The 19446-nt window shown below is 42.4% G+C and overlaps 2 protein-coding genes across 3 annotated transcripts in view; both read left to right on the forward strand.

Annotated features, from left to right (window-relative positions):
- The first annotated feature begins 284 nt into the window (after nt 1-284).
- On the forward strand, nt 285-11911 carry FASTKD5 (FAST kinase domains 5). Its single transcript, XM_059386550.1, has 2 exons — nt 285-375; nt 8916-11911. Exon 2 carries the CDS (start codon nt 8953-8955, stop codon nt 11395-11397), a length of 2445 nt encoding a protein of 814 aa, XP_059242533.1. The 5' UTR covers nt 285-375; nt 8916-8952; the 3' UTR covers nt 11398-11911.
- The window catches only part of UBOX5 (U-box domain containing 5), a 35559-nt gene continuing 16400 nt past the window's right edge, over nt 288-19446 (forward strand). For both annotated transcript variants that reach the window (XM_059386551.1, XM_059386552.1), the window contains exon 1: nt 288-375. The gene's annotated coding sequence lies outside the window, so the exon portion shown is untranslated. The remainder of the gene's footprint in view (nt 376-19446) is intronic.

Consider the following 19446-nt stretch of genomic DNA (forward strand, 5'->3'; position numbering starts at 1 on the left):
TAGGGTTGAGAAACTAGGCTTAGATAGTTAATGTCACTTCTCCAAGGCAATAAAAGCCTGAGTGGCGGTCTGGGATTCGAACCAGTGTCTAGCCTATTTAGCGACTTCCAGAGCGGTCCATCCACGGCGCTGTTCCCCCCTCCGCAGGTTCTAGACTTCCGCGTCCTCTTAGCAAGGTCCTCCACTGGAAAACGTCCTTGGAAAACGCTGACAGAGTCTTTTGAGCCTCGGCGGCATCCGTCACTAGCGCAGAAGACGGAAGTAGCGGGCAGTTGGCCGGAAGTGGGGCTCTGAGGTACGGGTGTTGCTGGAGTAGTCGTGGTGGCGCGGGGATCCGGGGTCTGGTGTTGCGGCGCCCGCGTTCGCCAGGCTCAGGTGAGTGGCGGCGGCCGGGGAGGAGGTCGTGGCGGCCTCTCCTTACCCACTTGGCTCTTGGCCCGCCTCTCCCGTCCTGGGCGGCGCAGGGCCGGGCACGTCGAGGCCGGACTCCGCGCTTCTGGGCCCGGCTGCGGACTCCTTTCGCAGGCCCGCTTTAGGCAGCATCTCGGCGACCCCGCCACTTCAGAGTTCTGTGACCTTGGGCAGACGGTTCGTGTGAACCTTGACTTTTTCCTCTGGGAGACGGAGATAACAACTGGCTGCCTCGCAGGGCTGTTGGCGGAATGCTGCGAGCTGCTTTGCCGCACTCCTTATCACACTTTCACGTGCGTGCTAATCACTTGGGGATCTGGAGATCTGAGGATGTAGGCCTGTGGTAGGGTCTGAGGTTATGCATTCTTGACCAGCTTCCAGGTGAGGCTGATGCCGCTGCTCCGCAGGCCACAATTTGAGCCGCAAAATCCTACAGTATTTTGCTTAGCACTGGGTCAACTTGAGTCTTGAGTAAATATCAATACGATGTATACCTATTCCCCATTTTAACAGACGGTTTCTGGTTGCCCAGACCTAACTAAGGGTATTATTGATGTCTTCCTCCCTTTTCTCTCCAGAGATAAAAATAACTGCCCTTTCTCTTTCTGTGCAAATCATGACACAGCTCTTCTGTCCTGACTCAGGGAGCCTTGGGCCCTCTTTATACCAGTTACTCATCCACTCAGTCAGACCAGGCTTCATTGCTCCCTCACTGTAAACCTCGAGTAGTGCTTCATCCTATGGAGTTGGTAGCCAAGTGCTTTAGGTGTTCCTAAATGTGTCTGGTGTTCCCTGCTCTAGTCATTTGTTGCAGCTGGCATGTTAATTCCCGTTTTCTGCACTTTGCTCACATTTTGTGGATAGTAAGAACAGTGGCTTCTCCAGAACTGGATTCTACAACTCACTGCTCTGAATGGCCTCAGGCAAGCTCTGGGATGAGTTCACTACTGTCTAGTAACCAAAATAAAAATCTGAAGACTCAGTGTTACAGCGGAGAAAGTGAGGCCTTTGGCAGTGTGCAGGCCTAATTTATTTGACTGTATGATTTTCTTCGCCGTTCATTGGGTTACTTTTCTGATTCCCAGCAGGGGCTTGTCATTCATCATGCAAATAAGTCAACTTTTATATTAGAGAATTCTGAAGTTTCCCCTTCAGCTGTCTGAAAACCTGTACTGCTCAGCCTTGCTAACCTAGAATAGATTAAAACCAAGTACTGGGTTGAGTTGGCCAGTTGACGTGACTTTGGATGCAGATATTTCTCTTTACTTGCAAAGATTTGATAGCTCCACTGTCACTGTCTGAGAGGATATGGGTGCCTGCTCTCTGTTTTTAAACCCAGAAATTTTCTAGATAAAGCATTGTGAATCCTTTAAGAGCAGTGGCTCTAACAGAATCATCTGTGGGGTCTTGTCAGACTGTTTCTACCCAGGCGCTTTTTGCCATTCTAATAGAGGAATAGCAGAGACTTAGAGAAGGAGAGGAGAGGGCTATATAAGCTGGGGGAAAATTTTTTTTTCACAGTTAATTGTGTCGTGTGTTTTCTCCAATAAGAATGGAAACTAGAGGGTACCTAGGTGGCTTAGTCAGTTAAGTGTCTAACTCTTGCTATCTGCTCAGGTCCTGATCTCAGGGTTGTGAGATCCAGCCTCAGTGGAGCTTTGTGCTGGGTGTGGAGCCTGCCTAAGCTTCTCTCTCTCTCCCTCTCTTAAAAAAAAGAAAAGAAAGTGGAAGCTGGAACGAAGTGGAGGGGATGGGCTGTTAGACTTGGTTTTGGTTTGGCTTAACTCTAGGTGATACTTATCTTGACCTAAACACTTTAGCACTAGTGTTTGACCTTCGTAGTAATAGTACAAGACTTTAGTCTTGTCTCTGCTCCTATGTGGAAACTGAAGCACAGAAGAGTCTAGCCCAGTTAGCATTTGCATTAACAGCTAAGGGTCCTTAGGTCAGTCTCTAAGCCCTCACCAGGGGCATTAAAGCTTGGTAGGCTCTCAACACCTGGAGAAATTTAGTTTTTAGTTTTAATTCTCGGTTACTCAACAAATTTTCTGCTAAGACAAGATTAGAATTTGAAGTATCCATTTATTTGTGGCAATTTTATGAGGACATAAGGGGTTAAACCTTTGTAGCAAAAGGACAGAAATCAGAATTCAGAGAGGAGATCCCGTAACTGGTGAATTGAATACGCTAAGAGTGTCATAGACTTAATCTACAGTTAGCATGGCTGTCTTCCTCCGACTGGCTCCCTTCCTCTAACTTCAGGATTATAGTTTAAATGAAGCTATTTGGCTTTGCTCAGACCAAATAGACCTGGTCTATTTGCTGTAGACCTGGAAGGTAGAAAGGTAAGAAAGAGTCTTCATTCACTCCTATGAAATTCCATTGCTCAGGGTGGTTGGGCAGTGCCAGGGGTCTCTGAGGCTTCATTCTGGTTTGTTAGAACCCCTAAAGAGGATATGAGGAGGGGGTGCCTGGATGGTTCAGTGGGTTAAAGCCTCTGCCTTTGGCTCAGGTAGTGATCCCAGGGTCCTGGTATCGAGCCCCGCATCGTGTTCTCTGCTCAGCAGGGAGCCTGCTTCCCTTCCTTTCTCTCTGCCTACTTGTGATCTCTGTCAAATAAATAAATAAAATCTTAAAAAAAAAAAAGGAGATGAGGAGGTTGTACATATAGTTAAATTTATACATTTAAAGTAAGAAAGGAGCTTTGTGCTGATGTCACATGGCTTTGAACCTCTAGAGAAGGCATCAGTAGGTACTGATTGGGGAATCTCACAGTATTCCCTTTCCATCTTTCTTACCGATTCTATGAGAGTTTTTAAGGAAAGAGGAACTAACTCACTCAGCTGTGTTTTCTCTTCTCCTTTGGGCAGAGGAGAACCTCTCCTTTGTATTGCCTTTTCTCCTAACTGTTCTGCTTTATTGGTTCTGTATCTTCCCTTCGTTTCTTTCCTTTCCTTCCACAGTACTCAAGACCAGACTTCTAAAGTGATTATATTTCAGACCTGTATATGTAAATACAGTGTCTATACAGTTATGCTAAAAGTTGCATGGTGAAAAGGTAAGTACCTCCTATTTGCCATTTGCTGTTGGCTTTGCATGCTTCTATGATTCTTTATTTTGTCATCATTTCTGTTACTGGGCATCCTTAAAGAAGTTTTGTAGACAGTAGGAATTGCTTGGACTAGAAAAGCTTTCAGCATTTTCCTTGGACCGTAGGTTACTTTCTTCGAACACTGATTGTCTTCTTGAAAAAATACCTTAATTTCCTGTTAGTACATGCATTTGGCAAATTTAATTTTTGTCAAAATTGGACATGGTTTACACAGTCCAATAGTTTGATGGAACTTACAACACTAAATATTAATTCCTTCTTTCCCCCTCCTTTTCTGTTCTGTGGAGGTACTTTCTACTCTGTTTCTTTTGACATTTATCAGTATATTTCTAAATAATGTGTTGCTGTTTCTTGATTTCTAGGAAGTATCTATATCTATAAAATCTTCGGCTTCTTTATTATGGACTTTGTGGCTCTGGGCTTCACTACCCAGTCCCTGTTCTTCTTCCCCTCCTTGTATCTTCCATATATAGTTTGCTTATAGTTTTTGGTTAAGCTGATCTTCAGGGTTTATATCAATAAGATTATGTAAATATTCATAGCTGAGTAGGAAGCATAATATAAAATTTTCTGTCTTACACAACTTTTTTGTTTTCCCAGAATTAATTTTTGTCACTATTGTTACTGGCTTGGTTTTCTGTCTACCAGTTGCTTGTCCATCCTCAGATTATTCCTCAGAAGTATAAATCTCCTCTCCTTGGTAATATTTACTTCCTCTGGCAGGAACTTTATGTCTGCTCACAGTTCTAGTTTTGGGATCTTCATCATTATCCTGGGGTTTCCTTTTGCTTCTCTCCTATGTTGAGATTTGGGATCCCTTATCTCTCCTGCTGACTTTCAGGTTTTCAGTTGTGTTACTTTTTCTTCCCTCAGATGAGGGGATATCTTGTAAATCCATTCCTCTCTGTAGATTTTGGTCTTTGAGGTCTTCTCTATGTTCTTTTCATAAGTGGTATAAACAAACCATAGTGATAGCACGGATCCTAGACCACAGGCATAGCTCATTTTGCACTTTATTGCATTTCACAGAGAGAGCGTTTTTTACAAGTTGAAGGTGTATGACAAGTTGAAGGTTTATGAAGGTCGAACAAGTCTCTTGGTATCATTTTTCCAACAGCATTTCCTCACTTCCTATCTCCATGTCACATTTTGGTAATTCTTGCAATATTTCAGATGTTCATTATTTTTTATTTGTTATGGTGATTTGTGATCTGTGGTTATGACTTGCTGAAAGCTCAGGTGATGGTTAGCATTTTTTAGTAGTATTTTATAATTAAGATATGTCTGCTGTTTTTTAGACATAATATTGCACATTTGACAGACCGCAGTATGGTGTAAGCATAACTGTGTGCACTGGGAAATCAGGAAATTCCTTTGACTCACTTTATCACAACACTCACTTTATTGTAGTGATCTCGAACCAAACAACATTACCTCCGAGGTTTGCCCGTATTAGAGGTGAGGGGCTTTTGAGTTCACCCAGTTCTAACGCTCAAGCTCCCCTATGTCTGGAAACCCTGTGATTGTTCAGGATCCTCCTCTCCTCTTTATATGGAATCTGACTCCTCCTCTCTTCTAGAATACACCCACAATGTGAATTTTGGAATCAGATGATCTTTGATGTCAAACCCCACTCCATCCCTTAGCTATTTCTTAATCTTGTGAAGTGTCCCTTTCCTCGTCCACAATATAGAGATAATAAGACCTACCATACAGAGAGGTTGTAAGGATTGGAACTAATGCAAATTTAAAAAGTGTGTATACTGGGGCCTCCTGGGTGGCTCAGTTGATTAAGCGTCTGCCTTCAGCTCAGGTGATCATCCCAGAGTCCTGGGATCAAGCCTGTGTAGGCCTCCCTGCTCAGCAGGGAATCTGCTTCTCCCTCCCACCACCCCTCACCACTCCTGCCCTGTCTCTCTCAAATAAATAAATAAAATCTGTTTAAAAAAAAAAAGTAAAAAACAAAACAACAAAAATAAATAAAAAACATATACTACGCTTGGCATAGAGGAAGCCCTAAAATGATTGTGGCTGTTGTTTTTTCCATCTTGGGACTTAGTCTGTATTTTTTGCAAATCAAGAAGAGCCACGTTAATTCAAAGTACAGAATCAATTCGAAATACAGAATTGATAGCACTCAAACATTGATGTTCGAGGAAATGGTTCTTTTGTTCATGTAAGGACCATGCACAATAATTTCATTAAGTACTCTTAGGTAGTATTTATTGAAGTAATTTAAGTTATTTAGTGTGCTTTTAAAATTATTTATAAAGGCATTTGTTAAATTCATATACTCTTTTGTATTAAGAGTTTCAATGCCAATAAAAAGGGGGAAAAGTTATATGGTTATAAAACGCTATATAGTTACTTTCCTTTTATATAAATATTTTAGGTGCTGGCACTCATTCGTGTTCAGTTTGTTCCACTGAATATTTGTATGTGCTTTTTCTCATGTTGATCCCTACCACACACTTCCCCTGTAAAACAGCCCTCTACTTCTGGGTGGACATTTGAATTGTATTCAGGTTTTGTTTTGTTTTAAGATTTTTTTTTTTAAGATTTTATTTATTTATTTGACAGACAGAGATCACAAGTAGGCAGAGAGGCAGGCAGAGAGAGAGGAAGGGAAGCAGACTCTCCGCAGAGAGCCTGACGTGGGGCTCGATTCCAGCATCCTGGGATCATGACCTGAGCTGAAGGCAGAGGCTTTAACCCACTGAGCCACCCAGAAGCCCCTGTTTTAAGATTTTTAATTTTTAAGTAATCTACACCCAGTGTGGGGCTTGAACTTAAAACCCCTGAGATCAGGAGTCACACATTACCAACTGAGCCAACCAGGCATCTCAGTTTTTTGGGGGGCACAGTTATTTTGTAAAAAAAAAAATGTTTTGTCTTTTGTTGTTGTTATTTCAAACTAGTTCTCAAGATGAGAGGAAGGTCTACAGATTTGACTGTTTATGGCTTTAGTTGCAAATTATGTTGAGCCAAATGTGGATTCCAGGTTGTAAAGCAGGTCTTCTTAAAAGCCCTGTTCTGTCGGGACACCCTGGTGACTCAGTCAGTTGAGCGTTGGACTCTTGGTTTCAGCTCAAGTCATGATCTCAGGGTTGTGAGGTGGGGTGCTGCACTAAGTGAAGACTCTGCTTGAGATACTCTACCTCTCCCTCTGCCCTTTCCCCTGCTCACATTCTCTTTGTCTCCCTCTCCCCCCTCCTTCTTCCCCCCAAATAAATTAAAAATCTTTTATTTTTATATTTTTTAAAGATTTTATTTATTTATTTGACAGAGATGACAAGTAGGCTGTGGGGCAGGCGGAGAGAGAGGAGGAAGCAGGCTCTCCACGGAGCAGAGAGCCTGATGCGGGGCTTGATCCCAGGACCCTGGGATCATGACCTGAGCCGAAGGCAGAGGCTTTAACCCACAGAGCCACCCAGGCGCCCCAAATTAAAAATCTTTTAATTTTTTAAATCTTTTAAACCTTAGTTTTAATCAATTAAAATTCTAATTAATTAATTAATTAGACCTTTAATTTTTAATCTTTTAAACCCTTCTCTCCCTTCTTCTTCTCTCCCTCCCCCGGCAAAATAAATTAAAAATCTTTAAAAAAAAAAAAAGCCCTATTCTGTCAACTAGAGAGTTCTATTACTTGCTGTTTTGTTCCTACCATGCCTGTAGTGCAGTACTGGTTGAGATTTGTAGTGACTGTTTTTTTTTGTTTTTTTTGTTTTTTTTAAAGATTTTATTTATTTATTTGTCAGAGAGACAGCGAGCGAGAGTGAGCATAGGCAGACAGAGTGGAAGGCAGAGTCAGAGGGAGAAGCAGGCTCCCTGCGGAGCAAGGAGCCCGATGCGGGACTCGATCCCAGGACGCTGGGATCATGACCTGAGCTGAAGGCAGCTGCTTGAGGCATAAATCTTTAGTTATCTCTAACTATTAAAGGAAAAGTTATTTCAGTACTACTTTTCTAATATTTTCTAATTTTTAAAAAGTTGGCCATCTGCATTCATAGGAATAAACTAATGGTAGATAGCAAACTTTTTCTGTAAAGGGCCATGTACTAAATATTTTATGCTTTGCAGGCAGGCCATACATTTTCTGCTACAGTTGCTCAATTCTGCTCTTGTAGTGAGAAAGCAGGCATAAACAATACGTAATATGTGGCCTGGCTATGCTCAGATAAGACTTTACCAAAGAATATGTAGAGGGGTAGATTTGGACCTGTGGACCATAGTTTGCCGACCCCTGGTCTGTAATATCTGGACCCAGAGATTGAAACATAGTAGAGAGAATGGTCCACAGGCCACGGTAAAGAACTAAGTATCTAAGGATTTAGTGTGATAAATTCTGCTTAGGTTCACAAAGAAATCAGAGCATACATTCCTACCATCCAGAGAAGCCTGCTTAGCTGGACTGCCCGAACAAAGCCATGGGGCATGCCCTGTGGCCACATGGTTCTCCTGCTGTGGGCTCTGGAGGGAAGGGCTGACAGGAGAGCTGGGCAGGAATTTCAGAAAGTCACCCTGACACCCTCAGAACTTGCTCATGTGCCGCAACAACCCTACCTGGTCCACATCTTGGCAGTTCAGGGCTCACTGGGTTTTGCTTGTCAGGCTTTGGCATTTCTCCAGTGAAGGGAAAGCTAAAAGCCTTTAGCGAAAATAGGAGCTTCGCAGAATCCGAAAATAGGAGCTTCGTGGCTCCTACCTCAGGGGACAGTGGGGACTGTGCCGCTCAGAGGCAGGGTAATCCATGCCTGACCACTGACAACATTGCTAATAGCCACCTCCAGAGGAGAGCTGTGCTGCTCCCTTGCGTTTCAGTGGGGCAGGCCTGTGAACTGGTGTGCCCTGAGTCTACAGCCCAACTCTGAGATGCTTTTTGCTTCCCACCCGTGAAGTGACAGTGAGCAGGGGGCATCAGCCTTCTGCCTTCTCCTGCCAAAAGGAGTTTTTTGAATATATGTACCAATTGCCTGACTTCTCTGTGATAGTGATTCAGTATCTGGTAAGCCTCCTGGGGAGGAGAATAAGCATCTTGTAACAGGTGTAGGAGCAGCATGAGAACACAATCCCATAATCAAGTCTTCATACCTTAGGGACAAGGAGGGTTATGGTGGGCATAATTAAACTTTATACCAAATCCCACTTTTTACTTTCAGAGTCAGCACAGCAGCTTTTACCAATGTTCTTATTCTCCAAGTGGGCCCCTTATGCCTTGGTATCCAGGAGAAGGAGTTTATCCTTGATGTGTGCTGGCTTGTGGTTTGGGCATTCACTAGTATGGAACTTATTCAAGTGGACAGCAGGGTAGCTTAATCCCTTTCTTAAAATGTGTGCGTTTTTGTATTGTGATAGGTGGAAGCCACTTATTCTTCATCTACCCTTTTTTCAGTATCTGGCACCAATTCTGGCCCAGTCATTTGTGACCCATGGCTCTTGCGATATGCCGAAGATTTCCAGGCAGTTTCTGTGGAACGCCTCCGCGTCCAGCTCTAATCCAGCACCATGTAAAGAAATTGCCTGGACAAACCTGTGAGGACTGTGTTCTGACTGCCAGAACGATCTGTACTGACCCCAGAACGGCAGCCACCCTCAAGTTATTAAAACCTTTAGGATATCGAGCGTTTTGCAGTCCTTTTGCCTGCAGTGCCGCCCAGAGTGTGACATACTGGAATGTGGGAAGCAGCGCCCGGCAGAGGGGACAGGAGGCTCCAGAACACAGCGGCCTCTGCGAGCCTGCCAAAAAAGCTGGGAACATTCCTAGCGCTTCCTCTTCTCGGAGGCTCCTGACAACCAGCAGTGCCCTTCCAGGTTCGGAATCCAGTGGGGTCTCTGCCTCACAGGCCAGCACGTTGAAGCCGGGCTCCCCTGGGTCCACAGGCATTGTTGAAGACAATGTAGAAGTGTTTGATTCCTTTGAAGACCCCCGAGGTTTCCTACAGCTAAGACCAGAGTACCAGCTCCACAGCTACAACAGATCGGAGACTTGTCAGCCCCTTTCCGTTTCAGAAGGTGAATTAATTTTGCACAAAATCACAGTTTATCAAGATAATCTCCAGCCTCAAGTCATTGCTGATTATCTGTGTAAGCTGAGCTCTTTGCCTGCAGAGCAGCAACCTGCTGTCCTGTCCAGTCCCAGCTTTGGTTTGCTCTGCCAGCTGAGTGTGAAAAACATACAGCTCTTTGATGTCCCAGATCTGATCAAGATTTTGAAAGCCTTTGTCAGTTTAGGAATCCCTTGCTCCCATTCAGTGCTGGATGTGTATGAAATCAGATTTTGCAGGAAGGTGTGGGAGATGAGTCTAGATCAGCTTCTCTTGGTGGCGGACCTCTGGCGGCACTTGGGCCGCAAAGTACCTCGGTTTTTGAAAATCTTTTTTAGTTACCTTAATTTGCATTGGAAAGATCTATCCTTGTCCCAGCTGATTCACCTAATTTATATTATAGGTGAAAGTCGCCAGGTACCCCAAGACCTCATGCAAAAACTAGAATCGTTGATTCTCAAGTATATAGACTCGATCAATTTAGAGGAGATTGGTACAATCTGTTTGGGGTTCTTCAAATCAAGCAGTGGTCTCTCTGAATATGTCATGAGGAAACTTGGAGACTTGGCTTGTGCTGACATGCAGCATCTGAGTAATTATGCCCTAGTGAATATTCTTAAAATGTTCCGTTTCACTCATGTGGATCACGTAAATTTCATGAAGCAATTTGGCCAGATCGCTCCTCAGCGAATTCCTTTTCTAGGAGTTCAGGGTGTCATGCACCTGACTCTTGCTTGCTCAGCCTTACGCATCCTGGATGAAGGGCTAATGAATGCTGTGGCTGCTTCTTTGCCTCCTCGGGTGGCATTCTGTCGAAGTAAAGACATAGCCAAGATTCTGTGGTCATTTGGAACTTTGAATTATAAGCCACCCAATACAGAAGAGTTTTATTCTAGTCTGATAAGCGAGATTCACAGAAAGATGCCTGAGTTCAGTCGATACCCAGAACACCTGCTCACCTGCCTGCTGGGCCTGGCCTTTTCTGAGTACTTTCCGTTAGAGCTCATCAACTTTGCTTTGAGTCCAGAGTTCATCAGGTTAGCTCAGGAGAGAACTAAGTTCGAACTCACAAAGGAGTTGTATACTCTTGATGGTACAGTCGGTGTTGAGTGTCTAGATTACAGAGGCAATCGTCTTACTGCTCACCTTCAGCAAGAGGGGTCGGAAATGCTGTGGAATTTAGCGAGGAGGGATATGTGCTCAAAGCCTGAATTCCAAGAGGCTCTCTTTTTACTGGAAAACCTGTTGGGCGGGCCCCAGTACATCAAACACCATATGATTTTGCCTCATACCCGGTCTTCTGACTTAGAGGTCCAGCTTGACGTTAACATGAAGCCATTACCATTTAACGAAGAAGCGGTACCACTTGAAGATAAAGCCAAATTGAGGCTGAAGCATGTGGGAGTCAGCCTTACAGATGATTTGATGACTCAGCTACTAAAAGGGAAATCAAGAGTACATTTCCAGAGAGAAACTGAGTCAAAGACTGAGCAGCAGGCAGGGATATTAGCGAAGGCAGCCATACATTTGGGGAGCTCCCCTGGCGGTGTGGCAGGCAGGTTGGGGGTCAGGGAGATGGCGGGCCCTCATCCCCCAGCCTGCCTGCAGGCCCCACAAGTGAAGCTGGCTATTCAGTTGACAAACAAGAACCAGTACTGCTATGGTTCCAGGGATCTGCTCGGGCTGCACAATATGAAGAGGCGGCAGTTGAAGCGGCTCGGGTACCGCGTGGTCGAGTTATTCCACTGGGAGTGGCTCCCGCTCCTGAAACGAACTCGCTTAGAAAAGCTGATGTTCCTCCACGAGAAGGTGTTCTCCTCTGCTCTCTGAAGGGCTTTCAGGGACGTTCTTACTCACAGATGCTGTGGAGGCACACTGTATAAGGTTGGGAGACCATTCGAAAAGCCAGAATATGGGTTTGGTAATAAAATCCTCTGTTGAGGAGACGTAGCTATGCTCTTGTCTATGGCAGAATGAAGTTAGTATCACTGTGAACTAATTGTAACCTGGCCCAGCTGGACAAGTTGTTGCTAATTTTTGCATATGACTAATAAACCTCTTACTGTGCCCTGTTTCCAAGTAATTCCTGTCATATTTTTCTTACTCTCTTGACTGGCCTCACCTCATGATGATTTTGAATTTTTAAGATAAAAGTATAGTCAAGACATTGTCAAAGCCAGTTTTTTTTAAATGGTTTTCATATACTTTGTTTTAAAGTAAGACTCGTGGACATGTAACTGGCTCAGTTGGTGGAGGATGTGACTCTTGATCTCAGGGTTCAAGCCCCACGTTAGATGTGGAGCCTAATTAAAAAAAAATAAAATGAGAATCGTTTACAACTTCATTTACATTTCAGGTTTTTTTTTTCTCCCATGCATGTTTTCTTCTCCCTTTAAAATTAAAATCTCAGGGGCGTCTGGGTGGCTCAGTGGGTTAAGCCTCTGTGTTAGGGTCAGGTCATGATCTCAGGGTCCTGGGATTGAGCCCCACATTGGGCTCTGCTCAGCGGGGAGCCTGCTTCCCCCTCTTTCTCTGCCTGCCTCTCTGCCTACTTGTGACCTCTCTCTGTCAAATAAATGAATAAAATCTAATAATAAATAAATAAATAATATTAAAATCTCATTCTCATTTAGATTTTGTTCGTTGTCCTTCGTTACTGTTCTTTGTATTTACAAGAGCCATTTCAGAATTAGTGAGCTTAATGTCCTCTTCTAGCCCCACCTCTTCTGCATTTCTACTTCTCTTGTATAAACCGTCGACCTACCCTTCCCTCCAAATATTTTCTTCCTAAAGTTGGACTGAGAGGAATAGAATTAAGTGAATGCCTCTCGGGCCAGCGATTCCCCTATCTGATGATGAGGTAGAATGTTTTTTGTGTTAAGTAGCTCAGACAAGAAGGAAATGCATTATGTTAGGAAGTCTAGTGGGCTTTGGGTTTGTCGTATTAGAGCCACAGGCTAAAGATATTGCATATGTAGATTTTGTGTATATGAATCCTGTATGTATGTAAGCTACTTAATACAAATAACCTTTGTAAACATTTGGGGTCTGAGAATTTTAAAAAGAATCCCTTCCACCAATATTCAGGTTTCCTCTCAAAGTCCACTTCCCTGCCCATGCCAAAACAGTACCCCTGTTGGCTTTTGATCGTGCTCTGTCATCTTCAGCTTCATTTTCCTCACTGCAGTCAGCAGTATCAGAAATTATTCTGTTTACTTACTGGTTTTCCTGTTGGAAGAAAGCCCTTTGAGTTAAGATAGCCCTTTGTGTCTACTTAACTAATTTCTCTACAGTGCCTAGAATGAGTTGTGGCACAGAGATGATAATGTTTAGTGAGTATGGTCTGGGAATTTAGAGTGGTTGGGCACTGCTGGAGAGTTGGCGTGGAAAGGCAGAGGGTGGGGGTAGAGAGAGTGGATCTGGGTCACAACTTAGGGTCTTGCTAAAGAGCCCAAGTCTATAGGGGCTGGAGTGCCTCTAAAGGAGTTTAGACTGTTAGGTTAAAAAGGATAGAACTAGATTGGGGGGGGTCGGGATACATGAGATCTGGTTGTCTTTTTTTTTAAGATTTTATTTATTTATTTGACAGATAGAGATCACAAGTAGGCAGAGAAGCAGGCAGAGAGAGAGAGGAGGAGGAAGCAGGCTCCATGTTGAGCAGAGAGCCCAATGTGGGGCTCGATCCCAGGACCCTGGGATCATGACCAGGGTCATGCTTTAACCCACTGAGCCACTCAGGCGCCCCTGTATGAAATCTATTAAGGAGAATATCTCACAAATGTGTGCAAGAGTTCAGGTGAGAGCTGATGAGGGCCAGAATGGGAATGGAAGGTCTGAGTTTCAGAGATGTTTAGAAGAGAAGCTGATCAGTTGATTAGGGAATAAGGATTTTATTTTTATTATTTTTAAAATTTTATTCATTTATTAGAGAGAACACAAGCAGGGCGAGCTACATAATAATAACTATCTTAGTGAGTATGAAGTGGTATCTCATTGTGGTTTTGATTTGTATTTCCCTAGTGACTAATGATGCTTAGCATCTTACTTTTCTTCTTCTCTCTCTCTCTCTCTCTTTTTTAAAAAAGGGCTTCATGCCCAGTGTGGGGCTTGAACTCATGACCCTGAGATCAAGAGTCACATGCTCTACCGACGGAGACAGCCAGGCACCCCTAGCATCTTTCAGTCTTAACAATACCAAGTCTTTAAACCATGAATAGGAGATGTCTTTATTTATTTAGATATTTTTCTCTTTTAGCAATACTTTGTAGTTTTTGGTGTATACGTCTTGCATCTCCCCAGTCACATTTATTCCTAAATATTTTTATTCTTTTTAATGCCATTATAAATGGAATTTTTATCTTTTTTTTTTTTTTTAAGATTTTATTTATTTATTTGACAGAGAAAGAGATCACAAGCAGGCAGAGAGGCAGGCAGAGGGAGAGGGAGAAGCAGGCTCCCCGCTGAGCAGAGAGCCCGATGTGGGGCTCTATCCCAGGATCCTGGGATCATGACCGAGCCGAAGGCAGAGGCTCAACCCACTGAGCCACCCGGGCGCCCCTGGAATTTTTATTTTAACGTCTTTATGAATTGCTCATTGCTAATGCTTAGAAATGGATGCTTTATCCTGCATTTTTGCCTAGTTCTTTTATTGGCTGTAACGGTTTGTGTGTGTGTGTGGATTCTGTACTAGTTTCTGTATATATGATCGTATAATCTATAGATAAAGGTAGTTTTGCTCCTTCTTTCCACTTTGGAGACCTTTTTCTTTTTCTTGCCTACTTGCTGTGGCTAGAGCTTCTTATATGAAATTGAACAGAAGTGGTAAAAGTAGGCATCCTTCTCTTGTTCCTGATCGTATGGGGGAATTCTTTCAGTCTTTCACCATTGAATATATTAGCTGTGGGTTTCTCATGAATACCCTTTATCATGTTAAGGAAGTTCCTTTCTGTTCTTAGTTTGCTGGATGTGCAATAAATAATTTTTTAGCATATGTCACAAATAGTACACAGGACATTCTTGCACTAGAAGAAGAAAATCCATTGTTTATCTGATTTTCAGATCTAAGTGTGCAGTTTTTATTTGCTAAATTGGCAACATAAGAAAAATTCAGTAGCAAGGCAAGATTTTTTGAGTGGGCTGTTTAGGGCAGAAGAGACTTAACATGTTGAGGAAAGGGTCTAGTAGTCAGAGATAAGTTGAGCATTCAGGAGAGAGGCAAGATCAGATGCAGTAAGGTCCAGTAGTTGGGTTTATACATGAAGAACATGGCTGCTTCGCTTGGGTTCCTGTAGAATTTTGCAGACCCTGCTATTAAGGTGATAAGTAAATGGTATTAGAATGCTTTGTTCATAAGAGACCCATCTGTGCCTTGATTTGAGCCTGTGAGTTTCTTAAAAGTAGAAGTTGTGTCTGCCTGTGCCTAGCAGAGTGCCTTGCGCATATTAAGCCATTGAAGGTTGCTCCAAGCATATAGGACTGCAAGCTTTTTCTGGGTGCACCCCTGTGTCCTGGTCTTCTGTGCATCTCTCACTGGTGGATCACTGTGTGGGATGTGCTTGGACAGCTGTCTTTCATTTTAACCAGCTCTGAGAAAAATGAATACAAGTCACATTTTTTTCATGGATGGACAAGTAACTCAATTTAGAAATTATAAGAAGTATTGTACTTCTTTAAAAGCTAAAGTGCCCAATTTATAAAATTGCTCAGTGCGTTGGTATTCCACCCACTCTTTGAGGTTAAATGCTTTTCTCTTATTTGACAGGTAATCTTTCTTCCCTTTTTTCTCCTGTAACCTGTTTGAGCCTAGTCTTTAAAATATGTGTATCTGCCAGAATTACTTTCCATTACATTTTCGTGTGACTCAAAGATCAGGTTGTGTAACTCAGCTATGGCATCTTCTTTTTAGGCCAAAGGAAGATGGATGCTCAGGTGTTCAGAAAGTGTCATGGTCACCTTATTCTCTTCTGCATCATTTCTCTGTACTTCCCTACCCCCATGTTCTGAGTCCTTAACCACTAAAAGGTTTACTTAGCTGCTTCAAGCTCCAAGGAAGTGCAGATAGAAACCTTCCAGATAGGATGACCAACTTGTCCCAGTTTGCCTGTAACTTTTCTGGTATTAACACAGAAAGTTCCACATTCTGGAAAAACTGTCGGTCCTGGATTGACCATGTGGTCAATCACCCAACTCCTGGATCCCTTCTCAGCCCTTCCCTTGCATTCCCTTATTCAGCCTGAATACTGGGAAGCAGAGGAGAAAAGTCTGTCTCCATCTGGCCATCCAGTCCTATAGGAACTGTCAGCTGCCAGAAATACTCTTACTCACCTGCAGTCCTCTCTGGTGTCATCCTGCAACCCCAGGAACCCAGTCCAATTGTTTAACTACTTACATGTACTTTTAACACACAAAAGGGGAAAACGGGTAGCCCACCACTCTGATGTTGCATATTTTGAGTTTCTGCATGGCCACCATTACTTCCCAAACTTAACATGTGTACATATTCCTAGATAAAGATTTTTTAAAAAGATTTGTTTATTATGTTTATTTGAGAGTGTGGGCAAGGGGGATAGGGGCAATGGGAGAGGGAGAGAGAGTCTCAAGGAGACTCCCAGCTGAGCATAGAGCCTCACGTGGGGCTTGATCCCAGGACCCTGAGATCATGATCTGAGCTGAAATCAAGAGTCAGATGCCCAACCGACTGAGTGTACTTAGGTATGCCACCCCCTTAGATATAAAAAAAAAAATTTTTAAAGATTTTATTTATTTATTTGGCAGAGAAAGATCACAAGTAGGCAGAGAGGCAGGCAGAGAGGGAGAGCGGGAAGCGGGCTCCCTGCTGAACAGGGAGCCCAATGTGGAGCTCGATCCCAGGACCCTGAGATCATGACCTAAGCTGAAGGCAGAGGCTTTAACCCACTGAGCCACCCAGGTGCCCCGATACAAATTTTTGACAGGTGTGTGATCACAATACTTTTGATATTTTGTGCCTATCTATCCATCTATCTATCTGTATATACACATACATACTTCTGCAGTTTTTGTACCTAGTCATATTTATCATTTAAGTGGCAGGTACACCAAGAATAAATATGTCATTCAAGTGTTTCTTCCAGTGTGGGTAGTGAGATACACTGGACCCTTGAGTTGACCCTGGGCCTAGTTTTTGCCTTATATCTAGGTAAAGAACTTGAAGACTTCTGTGGTAATAGAGTAGTTGGATTTGGCTGGGTCAGTGGGTAGAGTATGTGACTCTTAATATTGGGGTTGTAAGTTTGAACCCCACATTGGGTGTAGAGATTACTTTAAAATCTTTAAAATAAAAGGCTTCTTAGAGGGCAGTACCAGGATTCTTGTGATGGAACTGTTCTCCATTTTGACTGTGGTAGTGATTAATTACATGAATCTATACATGTGATAACATTACATAGAACCAAATCCACAGACACGTGTGCATGAATACATGTAAACTGGGGAAATTGAATAAGATCATGGAGTGTATTGTTACCAGCTTCCTGCCAGTGACACACTATACAGTAGCTGTGCAGGGTGTTATCATTGGGGGAGACTGCTTAAAGGGTCCATGAGATCTCTGTATTGTGTCTTACACTGCATGTGAATCTGCTGTGATCCTAAAATAAAAAGTTTAATTAAAATCTTTAGAAGCAAAAGGTTTTTTTAGGGCACCTTGCTGGCTGGGTTGTTGAAGAATGCGACTCTTGATCTTAGGGTCATGAGTTTGAGCCCCACACTGGGTGTAGTTTACTTAAAACAAAACAAAACAAAAAAAATCCACCTTTTTTTTTTAATTACTTCCTTGAAGGTAGCTTTGAAATTTTTGTGAGACAGTAATATGTTAATCGTAGTTCATTTCCCTCCTTCCTCCTCTTTAAGGATACCTCTCCCTCAAAAAGAAAAAAATTAAAGGAAGAAAAAGCCCAGGGAGAAATTGAGATTGCTAGTGTATTTCTTAGTAGTTGTACTTTGATGCCTTCAGGAAGCCATTTGCAAAGATAGCCCCTCATGTACAAAAAAAGATAGCAGGAACCCCTTGAAGGGTGAATTGCCTCTAAGTGGTTCAGAATTGATTTGTCATCTAGGAGCTTAATGGCAGGTTTTTCATTAGTGTCATTTCTTTGTCTGGTTAGAAGCCTTCTATGACTTCCTTCTGACCAGTAGCTTTCAAACTTTTTTTTTTTTTTTTTTTAATCATAGTCCTTTGTAAGAAATGCCTTTTATACCAAAACCCAGACTGATGATGCTGGCTCAGTTGGTGGAGCATGAGATTCTTGATTTGGGGGCTGTGAGTTTGAACCCCATGTCAGGCGTAGAGATTACTTAACTCAGAATAATAGATAGATAATAGATAGAAAAGAAAAAAAAAGAAAAGAAAAAGGAAGGAAGGAAGGAAGAAATATAGTTTCAATTATATATTTCAAAAGTTTCATGAAACACTGCCCATCTTCATGTATGGTGCACTCTGACTCTGTTCTTAATTTAAAAAAACAGACTCACTCTGGTTATGCCTCAGTAATGTGAGTTCTTGATTCTTGATCTGCAATTTGGGAGAAAAACACTACCTCAGACCACAGGTAGTCTTAAGCTCCTTGGCGTAACATCCAAGGCCCTCCCCATCTGTATCTGTTTCCAGCCCTGCGTCATCCTGTTCTAAGAAGCTAAGTGGTATATTCAGCATTTCCTAAACCAGCCTCACTGTCCCATTTCTATGCCTTGACTGTTACTGGTCCGCATCCCTAGTGTCTTCCCTATTCCTGTTCTTGCCTCCTTACTCCCATAGTCAAGTACATACTGTCCATCATACCATTATTAGGAAGTTTCTGTCCCATTTCAGAGCTGTCCATGATGTCAGGCATACATCTTCATTGTCTCCATTTCAAACATTACTCCTGTGAATTCTTCCCTGAATTTTTGGGGACCAAATACCTTTGGTCAGTGTTTTTGCATTTTTTTTCACCAAGAGCCAAAATAAGAAATTTTATATTGGACCTAGAATATAATTTGTTATATGTATTTGTGTATAGCAAACAAAAGTTTCATACAATAGAGGTGCCTGGCTGGTTCAGTCAGTGGAGCATGCAACTCAGTCTTGGGGTTGTGAGTTCAAGCCCCATGTTGGGTGTAGAGATTACTTAGAATAAAATCCTTTAAAAAAAAGTTTCATGAAATAATGTCCATATTATGTGCATTTTGACATTTTATCTTCTTTTTCAATTAATGTTTCTTTTTTTCAACCCATAACTTGATTTCAAAACTACAGATTGAAAACATTCACCTAGGCTGTCCTTCCCTACTCTGAATGTCATTTGCAGAAAGCTCTGTTTCAAACTTTTATATTCTGTAGTCACTGTTGGAAGGAAGTCCATTGTGCCTCAAGACGAGGACAGGACCATTTCATCCATATTTTCTTTTTTTTTTTTTCTTCTTTCCACAAGAAGACTTATAGAGAATATTTATTACAGCATTTTTTTCACAGTAAAAAAATTACAAACAACATACTAGGGCAATTGAAAAATACACTATTTTAGTCCTGCAATTGAATACTATGAAGAAGTTAAAATGAATAAACTAGATATCCACATTTCAACATGGAAAGCCTTAGAATAATAATGCTGAATGGAAAAGCCAGTTGTGAGATGGATGTGCATAGAATATAATATCATTAAGGTACATTAAAAATACGTAAGACCACTGCATACTGTTTATAGATACACCTGTACCAATACTGATTCAAATAAGAGACCAACTTCGGATAGAGTTTGCCTCTTGGTGAAAAAGGAAAAGAAATAGGATTAGTGGGCACCTGGGTGGCTCAGTGGGTTAAGCTGCTGCCTTCGGCTCAGGTCATGATCTCAGGGTCCTGGG

The sequence above is a fragment of the Mustela nigripes genome, unplaced genomic scaffold (assembly GCF_022355385.1).
Source record: "Mustela nigripes isolate SB6536 unplaced genomic scaffold, MUSNIG.SB6536 HiC_scaffold_75, whole genome shotgun sequence".
Lineage (NCBI taxonomy): Eukaryota > Metazoa > Chordata > Mammalia > Carnivora > Mustelidae > Mustela > Mustela nigripes.